Raw genomic sequence first — 15,443 nt, 5'->3', positions numbered from 1 at the left:
TGTAGCTTCTGTGTTCATTTGCTGACATTCTGACTTCCTAGCTCATCCTTGCATGCCTCATAATCAGATATAAGTTATGCCAAATGGCATCATGGTGTTGATGTGCACAGATATCCACTAGAACATAAGGGTGAAGTCCATCCCTGCATGAGGACCATGCAGCACTTACAACCCAGTTACACCCTCCAACTAAGACTTACATGGTACATAAGCCTTGTGTTAGCCCTCTGCTCAGGGGTGAATTTCATCCTAGTAGAATAAGTCATGTGAAGGTAAGTGCAAAATAATTAGAAACCCACCAACACATCTTTCATTTGAGACCTTAGCAAGAACTTGAATTCAGATGTACAGAGGTGAATGGCTTTGCACTTTGAAGCACTTGAACCCCTCTTTTTAACTTCTTCAATTTGAAAAGGTAATGGAAAATAAACAGAGAGCTTATGTGTAGCCTGTATGAGGGATATTATGATAAAGTAGCACAGACTGGGAGTGGTGTATTTAATTTTGCTCTCATTTTTTCAATTAATATAACAATAGCTTGTGTTTGAAGTAGTTTGCAGGTTAACAGAGAAGGGGTAGAATTATATTAGTCTTTTGGCTGCATGACCAGAAAGCTGGAGCTAGCTCAAGAGCCTTAAAGTCTAGGGCCCATAGATGATGCTTATTCTCAAAATGTAGAATTCCCCATTGCATTTTTAATTAACTGTTTGTTGTTATCCCCATATTAGCTTTACTGGTGGCACATCCTTTGGGAAATTGTATGATTGGTCTCCCATTACACATCCCTCAAGTCAGTACTGACTTCCACATAGTGCTCTTGTTAACACTCGAGCCATTGATTCTATGGTGAAAGTCATTTAAATCATTCCCCCCCCCCCCCCGCCCCACACACACACACACCTCCCAAATTAAGAATTGTTCTTTCCTTGCTTTTTGTTTGGCTGGTGCTCTGTGTTTGCTTTGCTCTGCTTTGCTCTTCTGAAAAAGAAGCTAAACAATCCATTCCTGCAAGTCTAACGACCATGTAAGCAACAGATGCATAGCTTGATTTTCAAAGGTGCTGAGCAGCTGCTATACACTAAATTGGAGCTGGGGGAATTCAGCACCTCTAAAAAGCAAGCTGTGCATCGAAGCAACAAGATGTGAGAATGTCACAGATAGACTAGAATTGGCAGAGCACCTTGAGGTAACAGTGTTCCAGGATTTAACAATGTGATCTTGAACAGTGCATCTTCTCCTAATAATAGGGCCAGATCCAGTGATTCTTACACTCACACAGGCTTCCTGCTGAATCGATGGGTCTTCGGTGTGGATAAAGAGTGAAAACCAAGCATGAAAATGTCTGGTGCTGTTCATGGTGCTGACGGTGAAGCCCTCATAGAATTGGTTTCTCTTTTCCTGAACCTTTTCCATAAACTGTTTGTATATGCTGAAATGCTATAAAACATTTCCAGTCTGTAATTGGTTACAGATATCAGGGAGGGGGAACCGAGTGAGCTATAATTATGGATGTGGTATCGGCTGGAATAAACGAAAAGGTGGAGAATCTGCTTGAACTCTTACATGTTGCCTGGGCCTCCCAAATACCTGCTTCAAAAGCAAAGCTGTTGTGCTTTCAGGTTGCCCCTCAGCCACAAATTTTCATTACCATGTAAGATGCAGGTAATTGCCCTGATCCACCATTAAATATCTAAGACACCAATCTGTTTATCAAGCCATCACACCAAGCATCCATCATGGCATCTAGGCACAGCACACAGCATTACAGAGAAGCCCATTTCCACCCCTGTTTTGGCTCAGCTGTGCTAGCTAGCAATCTGTGGGCAGAGCCAAGGACCTGCCAGCTCCCCACCCTCCTCTGCCTTGCTACTGGAGGTGGGAGGGGGGAAGGAGTATGAGTACTAGGCATGCAGTCCCTGCTCCCCTCCCCTTTCCATCCTCCACAGAGCCATGGGGGTGTTCTCTCCCTTTCCGGCTCCTGTACAACCAAATAGGCCAGATCACAATTTGACCCTTAGTTATTTCCAGCAGGAAAATGATGCCTTAACACTCCAGTGAAGGAGAGAGAGAAACAAGAAGGCAGAAAGTTAAAAAAAGAAAAGAAAAGAAAAGAAAAGAAAAGAAAAGAAAAGAAAAGAAAAGAACATAGTTCTTGCTTTGGTAAGTTAATTTTGCTGAAGAAAAATCAATATGCAAAGTCTGCCAAATTATTACACGCAATCAACTACATACGCTATTACTGATCATGCAATTGAATAGAATGAAGATCTTGTCTTAACGTTTTAAGGAAGTTATATTAAGAAGCAGTGGCTGCAGGTCTGAACAAGAAACTAAACTATAAAATAAGGCAGTTTTAGTCACCACCCACCTAAACAAGGGATAAAATAATAACCTCAACAAGAGTGAAATTATCAACCCAATGAGCCTGATTCTCACAACACCAAATGGGAAAGGGCCACCATTACATGTCTAATTCTCATGCACAACTGTTGCACAAATCCGGGAGTTGCTCACACAAATGAAGAGTGGTATCAAACTGCTCCTGGATGTGCTATCACTGTAATGATTCATACAACTCATGCACACAGTCACAGCCATCTGAGTGCGCTGTGTGGGTCTGGTATTCTGAAAACTAGCCCCAATATTAGGGAAAAAAACCCTCAAGGAATCTTATTTGTCTTCCCTTTCAAGGCCCTTTACAGCCTATCCCCACCCTAGCTATCCTAGTGACATTCCTTATCATAATGTCGCCTTCCACCTCTGACAGGCCCATGACACCATCCTCCATCACTCACTTGTTACATTTTCCAACAAGCAGCTTCCAGGTTTCTCCTATGCTGCCCCTCGTGCTCAAGAGGCCCTCTGCATAAACCTGCCCACAAAACCACTTATTTGTCCATCTTCAAACCCTTCCTTAAAACAATCCTTTGCTGGGACACCTACAAAAAACATCTGGACAACGGTCAGGTGGCTGGTGTGCCCAGACCATGGCCTATCATCCTGATCAGTACTGTCTTTGTTTCCTTCTCTTCCCCCTCCGTCTGTCTCTATTCTTCTATGGTCTCTTGTTTTATAGTGAGATTGGAAGCTCTTTGGGACAGGGATGGTCTTTTTGTTCTGTGTTTGCACAGCGCCTACCTCAGTGGGCTCCTGATCCATCACTGGGACCCCTAGGCTCTACAGTAATAGAAATCATACTTTGATGTCACGTATTCTACTGTAAACCAGTGAGTTACACCACTTTCAGACCACTCAGCTGGAGAAGTGATTACACTAGAATCTCACTATCCTACATGGTTTATAATTTTTATGCAAAAACGATCACCCTCTGCTTTGTTCTCAGCAAAGATAGGATGGCAAGGGCTGTACCACCTTTAAACTCTCCTCTGCCGTGATGTCTACAGCATACGTGACAGTGCTTAGGCAGCTGGTGTGCTGTGACCACTGTTGACTATGCTGACCGGTATCATCTCATTGTTTCCTCATGCTTCCCCATCTTCTGTAGCCACATGTTACCTTATACTTAGGCCAGGACCACACTAGAAGTTTTTGCTACCTTAGCAATGTCTGTTAACAGTGCGATTCCCCCTCTCCTCCACGCACCCCCTCCTGAAACAAGTCTATACTGGCAAAAGCCCTGGTGTAGTTGAAGTTGCATTGGTATAGAAGTCCTTTTGCTGATACAGCTTAGTTTGCTCACTGAACTGGTATAAGCTATCTTAGCAAAAGCATTTTTTGGGTGGAACATGCTGCCTCTACACAAGGAGGGTTTTGCCCATAAAACTTGTACCAGCAAAACTGTAGTGTAAATTCAACCCTTGATTGTGTCAGTTGCTCAGGGCAGGGGCAGTCCATTCATTGTGTGTACAGCGCCTAGCACAAAGGGGCCCTGGTCCACCACTGGGACCTCTAGGCTCTACGGTAATAATTAGCCAAGTCTAATATTATAATTGTGTCATTTCTAAAAAAAAAGATGTTACTGAATGTTTACTACAATATTGTCATCATCATACATAATTAAAAGTTAATGGGAATGATCCTAAGAAATGGACACGGTGCATCTGGTGATGTAGCATGTTTGCTCTGTGGAAGTATAACATTTTATAAGTATAACGTTGTATAAGGGGACATTCTGGATACATTGTATATGAGAGGGCATGCCAAAACATGTTACAAAGTATCTGAGGGAGCACACGTAGGGACAGTTAGCTTTTGAATGGAGAAGCAATTAAGATAGAGCCAGCACGTCTAAGAAGCAGGCATCAGAATGGAAGGTGTGAAGGGCAATTAGTTAAATTAACTGGAAGCTGTTAAAGGAGATTGTTAAGGGTGGCAGGTAATTGAAAAGGAGTACTTGTGGCACCTTAGAGACTAACCAATTTATTAGAGCATAAGCTTTCGTGAGCTACAGCTCACTTCATCAGATGCATATCGTGGAAAGTGCAGCAGACTTTATTCTCTGTGTATATATAAAGTCTGCTGCACTTTCCACGATATGCATCTGATGAAGTGAGCTGTAGCTCACGAAAGCTTATGCTCTAATAAATTGGTTAGTCTCTAAGGTGCCACGAGTACTCCTTTTCTTTTTGCGAATACAGACTAACACGGCTGTACTCTGAAACAGGTAATTGAAGATACGTGACTGGTCTCAGGGATCTCGAAGGGTGGTGACTAAACTCTTTTTCTTCTTTTGTCTGTAACTTCTCTGTAACTTGTTCTCCAGCAAGCTGTATAAATTAAGAGACATAAGCCCCACTCGGGGGGCTCACTTCTAAATGTATTAGCAGAGCAGCTTTGCTAATAAAACAGAGTTGTCTGATAAATTGTGAGTCTGAGTCAAACTTTGACAGTTCTTTCATTATCTGAATTCACCTTGAGGGGATATGCAGCCCTGTGCAGAGAGCCAGCACAAGATCTTTGTACTATGAAGTCCAACTTCAACTTCCAAAATAGGGCCGTACCCACTTTGCTTGTATTGTCCTCAGTTATTCTTCACACAAAAATTGATATTTGAATAATGAGGTTTTATCCCCAGGTTCTCCAAAAGAAGAACTGACAAGCAAGGCACTTTCCACTGATTAAAACATTTGTTTTGAGGTTTAATAACTAATTGATAGAGGTGGCACGCCAATTAAAACAGTTATTGAATCATAACGAACGGCATCCTACAAATCTTGCAGGACTAATACCCTTCTCTTGATGTATAGGGAGGCAGGTGCTTTGGGCTCGATTCAGGAAAGTCCCTAATCATGTGGTTAAATTCAAGAATGTGCTGAAATCTCATTGATCTCACTGGAAGTTTAAAAACATGCCTACATTCATGGAAATCAATGGGACTTACACACATGCTTAAAGCTAACCACATGATTAACTACGTTGCTGAACTGGGGCCTTCTATCGCTGCCTACTGAGATGAGGCTCTGTCACCTGGTATTGAAACAAAAGAGCAAAATGAATGTAAACCCGTGTCTCTCTTTAAAGGGACAAGATAGCGAATAGTAATTGCAGAGGTTTTATCAAGAACTTGCAGGTTATATACATACCCACACAAACACATGCCATTAATCCACTGATAACACCAATGGATAAAGAGTTTTATTTATGCAAATGCAGAATGTTTCAGAATGATGAACTAGGATGGTTTCAGCAGGTAACAAATTGCTTTTTTGCACAATTTTAGGACGTGATCCTTCCTGTACAGCGTCCCCAATGCAGAAAAGAGAAACTCCGTGCACTGAACAGATTCAGGCTTGATCCTGCAATCATGCACTCATCCCACAAATCTACCTTCATTAGAATGACTTCTAGTACTCCAAACAGAAGCAATTAACAGCTGCCAGTTTTACACTGAAAAGCAGATATCACATCCGTGTTTTCTTATTTCCTCCCAAAGTTGGATCAGTTAAGAACAGGGGTTTCAAATTTCACTGGTCTGACTTCCAGGGCATGATAATACTAATTGTGGATCTTTGAACAGATGTTTGAAAAAAGGTCTCTGTATTTGCCAGTAATGTTATAGAAAATACCTTTAGAAATGTTTTAAAATAACTTTAAAAATATTGGGGTTACTTTTGTATCCTTCCTCCCCCGGCTTAGGAGGAATACATAAACAGTTCTATCCTAAAATACTTTTTCTGTAACATGTGTCATATATAGCAGTTGCACCTTGCTGTGTGATCCAGCCAATAATGTTAGGATAACCATCATACCATCATTCGCTTTGCCACCCATCCCAAACTTATGATGTTAAAACCAATTACTCAGATTCCGGGTTCCAGACATCAGTTCAGCTCACTAATTCACACCATTCTCTGCTCACTCTGAACTTGATTTGTCAACTTCTCTCCTGAACCAGAGCTCTGGCATAGGCAGCTGGTTACAGTTCCTTCATCCTCAGGGCAAGATGTGAACCCTGAGACTACCTAGAACTATCTAGGGATGGATCTAAGTTTCAACACGGATGTAGGATTCCTATGGGGTCCATGCTGGTGGAATTCTGCCATTCTTCCTCCTCACCCACTCCTACCCCCAACACCACCCCTATGTAGTGGGGAAAAGGGACAGATATACCACACAGTTATGAACAATGGGGAGTGTCTTTACATGGAGAATTCTCAGCTAGAAATCTGCAGCCAGAGTATAGCTCCTTCATGCCACCAGAGCGGCACAAAGGGACCGTAACACATTAGGGAATCTGGCCCTATATAGGAACATGTTGAGAAACCAAAACCATTGTAATACAGCTCCTCACTGACTGCTAAAACTCTCTCAGTATCTGACTTCCTGTAGCTATACAATTCCATTACTCTTAGTACACTGTGCATGCAGAAGAAAAGAAAGAGCCCAAGATATTACTGAAAAGGTCAACATTTGTATTGTCCTCATGAATCATTAGCATATACATTGGTGTCTCCTGTTTCCTTAGCCCTTTTGCCTTTACATGCTCATTCAGTCAGAGATAAATAACATCTGCACTAATGCACAGTCCTCTCCTTGTCCTGGTGTAATCCTTTCTAACAAAAAACTAGGTAATAATACATTTTGGCTTGGAGTAATTGTGCACCTTCCTTGCTAAAAACCACCCCGAAATGCCTCTGTTATTCATTGCCTCTTAAAGTGCACAAATCATCTCAAAAGAAACTCTGTAAAATAACATTGTGGCTTTCACACATTCTTATTACTCCCTTGTATTAAAGTAGCACCTAGGAGCCCCCCACCATGGACTGGGACCCCATTGTAGTAGGGGCAGTATGAACCCAAAACAAAAAGACAGTCCCCCTCCCAAAGAGCTTATTGGCACAGGACTCTTTATCCAAGGGGTTCAATTTACAAGTAAAATCTAGGGTTTGTCTGGGCTTGTATTTGCTGCCAATTATTATTAGGATGGAGGGTTAATGAATTACAAAACACATTTACCAAGGAATGCACTCCAGGGCTGGGGATCACATGGCTGGCCATCACACGGTCACCAAAAGCTTTAGTGATGTGAGAAGATTGCCAACAATGGACATAAACTGAATATCCAGCCAGACCATCTTCAGGGCCTTGCTAGAGATCGATCTGGGTGGTTCTGAGTCTGCAAGGAGTCTATCTCCCTTTGGGACTTGCCATGATGATGGCAATTGCAATCAGGAACGTAAGTCTTTCTGGCCCATGCACCACCACCTGCAGTGAGAGATTCTGCACTAGGGACTTGGTTAACAATTCTGTTGGTGAGGCACAAATCAGAATAGAGTCCAGCTCACTTCCCCATAGCTCATAGGACTGTGAAGTGCTACAAACTTTGTTGTGTCAGAAAATAAAGCAGCTGTGACACAGAATACACCCAGGGAGCTGATCTCTTGAGTAATCAAAGAACATGTTTACACAGTTGCGTTTTTATCCCACTTCCACTGGACACCTCCCCCATTTATTTTCCAAAGGTTCCAGATAACCCTTGGGACCTTCCTAAAACCAAGGTCTACTTGCATGGGGATCATTTAACACTCCACTGAAATATGTTCACCTCTGCAGTGAATGCAGCACAGCCTCGGATAGGATGCGAAGAGCAATACTGTAGGCAAGGAAAAATGTAGGTATCAGACAAAATGTAGTCACCCCAATTCGAATTTGGCCCGACTATCAGCTTTAACACTTCTTCTCTCAAATTGTGCACTGGGCCAGAGGACTACCATAAGTGGCCAGGATCTCCTGTTCACACTGCATCTGAAAGACAGCTCTTCCACCAGACCCATGCTTCCCAATACCAATAGTGAACATCGCCACTCCCTGCATCTACTAGGTTTTACTGTCCATCAGTCATCCCAGTACTGCCCTTTCCTGACATGACAGCTCACGGCAGTTTGACTGCAGGCATACCCAGCATACACCTGAAGATCAGGGCAAAGCTAGCGCACATTGGCTCCAAGGGGCCTGGATTCTTTTTTAAATACACCGGGTGAAAGCCTCAACCACTGCACACTGGCACAGCTCCACTAATGGATCTCTGCCAGTTCACACCGGTTTACAGTGGCAGATCTGGTCCCATAGTACCTAAGTTGCCCAGCAAAAAGTCAGGCTGAGCCCCTGGTTCCTGTTCAGAACCGAACCAGAAGAGCTGGTCTACAGGGTCAGAGACACTGGAAACCAGGAGCTCCCAATGTCTCATCCGGCCTTTGCTTATGCCCTACTGTGTGAGCTTGGCCAAGTCACTTAAACCATTTTTACCTTCATTTCCCCCATCTGTTAAGGGAGGATAATAATAAACTATCTCCCAAGAGAGCACAGGGCTTAATCACTCTCAGTTTGAGAGCACCATGTAAGTATTGTTAGGTCACAGCCAGGTTGTGGGCAGCCAGACCTAGGAGTCAGAGAAAGAGTCTGCAGTGACAAGACAGGTGTCAAGAGGCAGCTGGGTCAGGATATCAGGAGGTCAGAAGCAAGAGACAAACTGGAGATCATGAACCACAAGTCAGGAGGAACCAGAGTCAGGGCCATGAGACACACTGGAAGTCAGGAACCTCAAGTCAGATGCAAGGAGTTAAGACAGGCTGGGATGCCAGGAAGTCAAACAAGAGCCAGAAGCACATAGTCCAGTGCAGGGTGAAGCCCAATTATTTGGACTGCATCCTGTTCCTGCTGCTGGTTTAAGTACGGCCAGCTGGCCAATCAGCTGTTCTGAGACTCTGCCAATTGGATCTCAGGGGCAGAGCCTCACAGTGGAGCTGGGCTTCATGGCTCGTAGGGGGCAGGTGGAAGGTTGGAGTGTGGCTGCTCCCATGAACTGTCAGGACCCAAGTTCAAGACCTTGGGGTCAGGACATAGTATAATAAACTCTGTAATACAGAATCATCTTTTTCACACTTGTATTTTCCAGTTAGATGGTGGTTTCAGGCTCTTGGCCATTGAAATACAACTTCTTTTGTTTCCTCCACTGGCTCAATTAAATTAAACTCTGGCAAATGTCCAAAGGACAATAGCACTTAGATTTGGGCCGTGGGCCAGTTGTGGCCTGCAGGCCATAGTTTGCCCACCTCTGGTCTAGACTTTAGCTTATGAGGAAGCATGTGAGTTTATACCCCTTCCCAGTATGAATAATGAGTGAATCCGCCACGCCTGGAGTCATGTAGCACCTGCTTTTACCCCAAACCTCTTTCCCCATGCTTCTGAACCTGGTCTTAGATGGTCAGTGGATGCTCTGCCCTGCTGCGGAGAGAAATCCAACACCACCAAAACACTTCTGAAGAGCTAATTGCCAGGAAAACAACCCCGGCAACATTATTCCCGTGCACAGCTGCAACCATGAAGGAGACGTATGCACAATGAAATAACTTCTCCCCTGTGCTGGCGAGGGCAATAAGAACAGCTCACTCAAAGGCTTTGAAAGAATGGGAGATGGATGAGGTGTTTCAGGAAAAAAACTACAGCAAACTCTCCCTCTCCAGCACAACGCAGCAGTCTGGCTCCATCTTCCCATCCGGACGGGCTCCTTTTCAAAGCACCTCTGTGAAACTTGCTCACCCGCTGCATTTGGGAAAGCGCAACCTAATGAGCTCTCTCCCACCCGCCCCCCATCTTTCATTTTTCTCTGTCATGTCTAAAGACAACAGGGCTCTGGCTTGCATGATTCTCCTGAGGGGGAAGATTGCTTCATATGTATAGCCCAGTAAAGAGCTGTTTAAAATACCTGATGGGGCTGGAAATGTGCAGCTGTCCCTTTAAATATTTCACCAGGAGGTGGGGATGGGCTGGAAAGCACGCCACATGCTAAAAGAGTTGACTGGGACAGCCAGAATTAAAGAGTGATTTTACAATGAGACATCAAACCAGAGCCCTGGCCACTTCCTATTCCATTCAGCTTCTTAGACCGTTCCTGTCACTGTGGTGCCCGGATGCAGTCCAGAAGTGCGTTAAGCGCCTGTCTCGTGTGTCTCTTTTTTGTGGTCATAAAAGATCCCATAGCACTTCGGATAAGGAAGGAATATAAGCCCTGGTGTGTTCTCCAAAGATTACAGCTACTAAAATACACCCTGCAGTTTCTACTGGCTAGGATGTTCCTGGTCACTCCCTGTGCTAAACTGTTGTGGAGTGTTGCTATGCACTGTTGTATACCTGCTGTGCTCAGGGTTGTTTGTGATAGGCATCAGGTGGTGTGATCACTCGGTCCCCAATGTACACCTCTGAGAGGCTGTGAGGAGGCAGTATGGCCTAGAGGATAAAGCACTAGACTGGAGACCTGGATTTTACACTCAGCTCTTCCACGGGCTGCAGGGTGACCTTGGTCAAGTTATGGCCCTGTGCCTCAGTTTCCCCAGTTGTAAAATGGGGATAATGATATGGACTTTCTTTGTGAAGTGCTTTGAGCTCTACTGATGAAAAACACTCTATAAGAGCTAGATATTATTATACAACAGTCATAAAACCCTCTGAGATCTTGGTACGAAAAACACTGCAGAAATGCAAGTATCATGACTAATACTACGGACAGAGTGTAGATCCCTGCCTGGAATGGCAGGTCCGTGGAGACAGGGCATTGCCCTACAAAGATGGAATCCAGTGCACTGTGGGGCCAGAACAGACCTGCATTATTGACATGGTAGACCAAGGAACTGTATTTCAGAAACTGTAATTACTAAACTAAGGGATCAAACCAGTGACGTGCTGAGCATCGTCAACCCCTATTGAAATCACCTCCTAAGGGATCTGTACTGCAACCCTTACTCACATGAGTGTTTCCACTGTAGCAAATGGGGCTAGTTACGTGAGTAAAGGACACAGGATTTGGCCCTTAGATTTTAAAATGTCTTGCAGCGGGAATCATGGGCCAGACTCTCTCATGTGCTCGAGCCCGTTTGTTCCAACTCTGGCAGCAAAAAGGGACCAGATGCTAACTGCACCTGGCCTGCTGAGAATTTCCCTGGCAAGTTGCTGTACAGACAATTTCAGTTGCCGTACAGACAATCTAGGCAACTCCTACGCCATCCCCACTAACTCCCAGGTGTGATGGGGATGGGACAGAGAATGCTGGGAGCAGGAGGGGGCTTGGCCAGATTGCAGATGTGCATTGCCAATTCTCAGCTAGTGTACTGAGGGGATGATGGGGTGGGGTCAGTGGACTTTAGACTGTTGCCAGCTATCATAGGTTAGAGCAGCCTAGAAGCTGCTCTAATCTACTCTAGGACTGAGGCTGGAACATGGCAGAAAATCAGGGAGATATCGGTGTAGGAGAGCATCTGGTCTCATTGCTGTGCACGGCTGCCCTTCCTTCTCTCCTGTCTCCTCCCCTTCATTCTCCTACATCGTTTTTCCCTGTAACATTTTCTCTCCCTCCATGGCCCATGACAGGAGGATTCTGGCCCTTGCTCAAAATCTGCGTATGCATCTCCTTTTATTCAGGCTTTGCACTTGGGAGGCCGGGATTGCAGGGATGTGGTCCGTATTTTGCCCTTATTTTCCTTCTTATGAAAGCCTGAAAACACTTAAGAGGAAGCAGCGATCGTGGAGCGGCTGTAAAATAAACATGAAAAGCTCCATTGTTTTCCAGGCACTAACAGACACCACAAAGCAGTGGAGGGAAGAAAAATACAACACAGCGGAGAACAAAACAACAGCAAACACAACCCAGAGGAGGGGGGAAATGTGCTGTACCAAGGCAGGAATGCGTCCGCAGCCTGGCTGCTTTGTAGAACATTGTTAGCATTAATCTGAAGGCTGCATAGCTATAGCTGCAGAATGAGCATTGTACACACAATGCAGCCCTAAGGAGGGGCTGGGGAGCCAACTCCTCGGCAGATCTGGAAGCAGGAGCCAAACACAGCAGGGGGCAAAGTGAGGAAGAACTGAGCGAATATGAGAGGTTTGGAGCACACAGAAAGAGCCCCCATTGACTTCTATGGGATTCATTGACTTGAGTGAAAGGACTTAAAGCATGAGGATTGGTTGGAAGGAACAGGTCCACAGAGAATGATAGAGTACTTCCCATTACTTATTTGCATCATGGCAACCCCAGTCATGGACCAGAACCCCACTGTGCTAGGTGCTGTATAAACACAGAACAAAGGAATAATGAAATAAACTGCCCCTGTGCCCACTAATTCAGCCCCTGCCCCGAGGACCTTACACTCGGCCCCTCCAGGAAGAGAGAGATTTCCTTCAATAGAGGATTACTCGTGAAATAGGTTTTGTTCGGTGGCTTTGTTTGGATGGGAAGTCAAAGGATATCCCTAGGTTTCTGCCCCTCACCTCCCTCTCTGTTTATTTACCAGTCAGAATGCGTTTCTTCCTTCTCTCATCTGCCCCTGACAAGCACATAGGTGTTTTCTATGCTGCTCGGTTTTCCAAAGGAAACAAGCTAACAGTCCATTTCTCCAGCAGCTGTCACTTTTAATAAGCCTTATTTTTTTAGCCCACTAAACAGAGCGCAGCACATTCTCCCAGCTGAAGAACAGGTTGGCTGAGGTGGGTGGAAGGGAAAGGAACCAATCAAAGAAGAAAACATACTGCAAATGCCCCCGGCCACCTTCACCTGCAGGCAGGTATCTCCATGCAGGGAGTTTCAGAGCAGTGAGAACTGAAATGGGTCCATCTTTAATATGATACTGTTGATAACTGTTAATGAAAGTCCAGGTTCTATGATGCTGAATATTACTTTACCGCACCCATGGCCCTACTGATTGCAGTAGGAATCATTGTGGAATAAGGGAGTACTCAATACGAATAAGGGTGGCAAAGTCTGGTCTGAAATACTTATTACACAAGGCTGGATGAATCAGATAGGTCTAGATTATGGCTTTACAATCTGCCCCGACTATGGGCTAGCAGGCAGCAGAGCAGGGAATAAACCCATTGACACTGCAAAGGAAGGTGTGACTGCAGCGAGGGTAGGCAAACACCCTCCTCCCCCAAGCATTAATCAAGCTGGCACAGGTAACAGTGGTAGGCTAGCTACCCAAATACAAGCCTGCTGGGGATTGTGTATATGTAGTCAGGTTGCTAACTACCACCAGGGTCCATGCCATCACGCCTTTGCTGCTATTGTTACCTGCACCAGCTAGATTGAAGCGAGCGCAGATATGCCGACCGTGAGACAATCATGGCGTCATTTGCAGTGGAGCGCTACCCGACGGTCAGGCCTACACGTGGAACTGAGGGTGTGATGCGAAGCTTGTGTAGATGTGCCCACGGTAGCTCTCCTCGAGTGAGCATGCTGAAAATAGCAGTGTAAGCGGGGCCACAGGGGTGGTGGCTCAGGCTAGTCCTGGACCCAAGGGGTCCAGGCAGGTACGGACTCAGGTGGCTACCCCAGCTACATTGCTATTTGCTTCAGTCCTAACTGTGCCTGGGGGCACAGCCTGATACGCTGGTCTGTACGTTCAAGGATCTGAGTGTCAAGATCCAGGAACTAGGGACAACTGGGTGACATTCTCTGGCCTGTGCTGGTCAGGAGGTGAAACCAGCTGATCCAATGGCCCCTAAGCTCTCTGAATTCCTGAATCCGAACAGCAGCCGATTGGCTCATCATTAATAACAAGTAACAAGAGTCACAGTCAGCTGCTGACATAGCTCTGCAGGGAAGCGAAAGATTCTTCCCCTTGCCCAGATTTATAATTGAGAAGCTCACCTATGGCCGAAGGGGCAGCACTCAGAAACAACTAGAGAAGCCTGTGGGTAAAAGGAAAGGCCTGACCTGTGCGCTCTCCCTGGTTCCATCAAACGGTTTGATTTGTTCACGAGGCGCTAGACAGTAGGGTCCGGCCGCTGCTGCACGAGCCAGTTTGCAAGCCTCTAGTGTGGTCACTTTGCATTGTGCCCTTGGCAGATTTCTGCCCACAAAGCCATCTGAACGGTCCATGGGAGGGGCATCTCCACTTTAGGGAGTGTTCCGGTGGCACAGAGTCGACATAGAGGCTCCTGCATCCTCCCCCTTGCTTTCAGGGTAAAAAACGTGGCCAGGCAGAGGTTGCACAGTCAGGATTTCACCCTATCGCCCAGTTTGGCCACTTTTGTGCAGCCTTTACACCCCTGCACCCCCAATTCCACCACAGGGAGTTTGACCGGAGCCCTAGAATTGACGCCTGGCTTCCAGGAACACTTCGCTGGTGACTTGCTGAGATGAGTCATTTAGGGCCTGACTTTCAGAGGTGCTGAGCATCCACAGCTCCCACTGAAGTCAATGAGAGGGAGATGGCGCTCAGCACCTCTGCATTGCCTCAGTTTTTCTGTCTGTGGCTCTGAGGTAGTGGGAGGATTCTGTCCATCAACCTGGCACTCATCACGGTAGCCTATGATTAATGTCTGTAAAGCACTTTTGAGGTCCTTTGATCAGGGGTTCCACTGGTGCAAATTATTACTGAAATGAAGACAGGAACATAGGAGCTGCCATTCCAGAAGACACCAACGCTCTCGTATACAACTTCCAACAGTGGCTGATGTCAGATGCTCCAAATGAAGGTGTAAAACCCCATAGGGCCAGATACAGTCAATGCCTATTGAAAAGTCTTTCCAGTGACTTCTATGGGCTCTGGATCAGTCCCATAAATATACCTCATTGTGTCATACTGTACTATGGAAGGAAGTATATTCCTGACCTTGGCTGGTTATCCGCATTTGCCCTGAAGCATGACAGTTAATTGCTCTTATAATGTTTATCCTAGGTAATTTAACTTTAATTGCTAAATCATATTCTAGTATGCCTTTGGCATCAATATTCTGTTTGTCACATGGTAGATCACACATGTAATAAGAGGGAAACTCTGGAAAGCATTCGTTCAACATACATATCCATACCAGACTGGAACTCACCTGGGGAGGACTCATTCAGTGGATTGAGGGCACTTGCTCTCTTGATTTTCTCCAGACAGGCCTCCTGCTCCTTTCTGATGATGCAGTCTGAGTGTGTTGCTGCGACCTGAAAGGCAGAAAGCAGAACCATTACAAATACACCAGTCTATCCTGAGCTCATGGGA

The 15,443-nt window shown here is 45.4% G+C and overlaps 1 protein-coding gene across 5 annotated transcripts in view; it reads right to left on the bottom strand.

Annotated features, from left to right (window-relative positions):
- The window catches only part of ADCYAP1R1 (ADCYAP receptor type I), a 184,358-nt gene that overhangs the window by 101,606 nt on the left and 67,309 nt on the right, over positions 1–15,443 (bottom strand). For all 5 annotated transcript variants that reach the window (XM_084619285.1, XM_084619286.1, XM_084619288.1 and 2 more), the window contains exon 3: positions 15,280–15,385. In XM_084619285.1, coding sequence (XP_084475411.1) covers positions 15,280–15,385 — 106 coding nt within the window. The remainder of the gene's footprint in view (positions 1–15,279; positions 15,386–15,443) is intronic.

The sequence above is a fragment of the Lepidochelys olivacea genome (assembly GCF_965140295.1).
Source record: "Lepidochelys olivacea isolate rLepOli2 genome assembly, chromosome: 2".
NCBI classification, from domain to species: Eukaryota; Metazoa; Chordata; order Testudines; family Cheloniidae; genus Lepidochelys; species Lepidochelys olivacea.
This window is presented reverse-complemented; position numbering and strand designations above follow the sequence as displayed.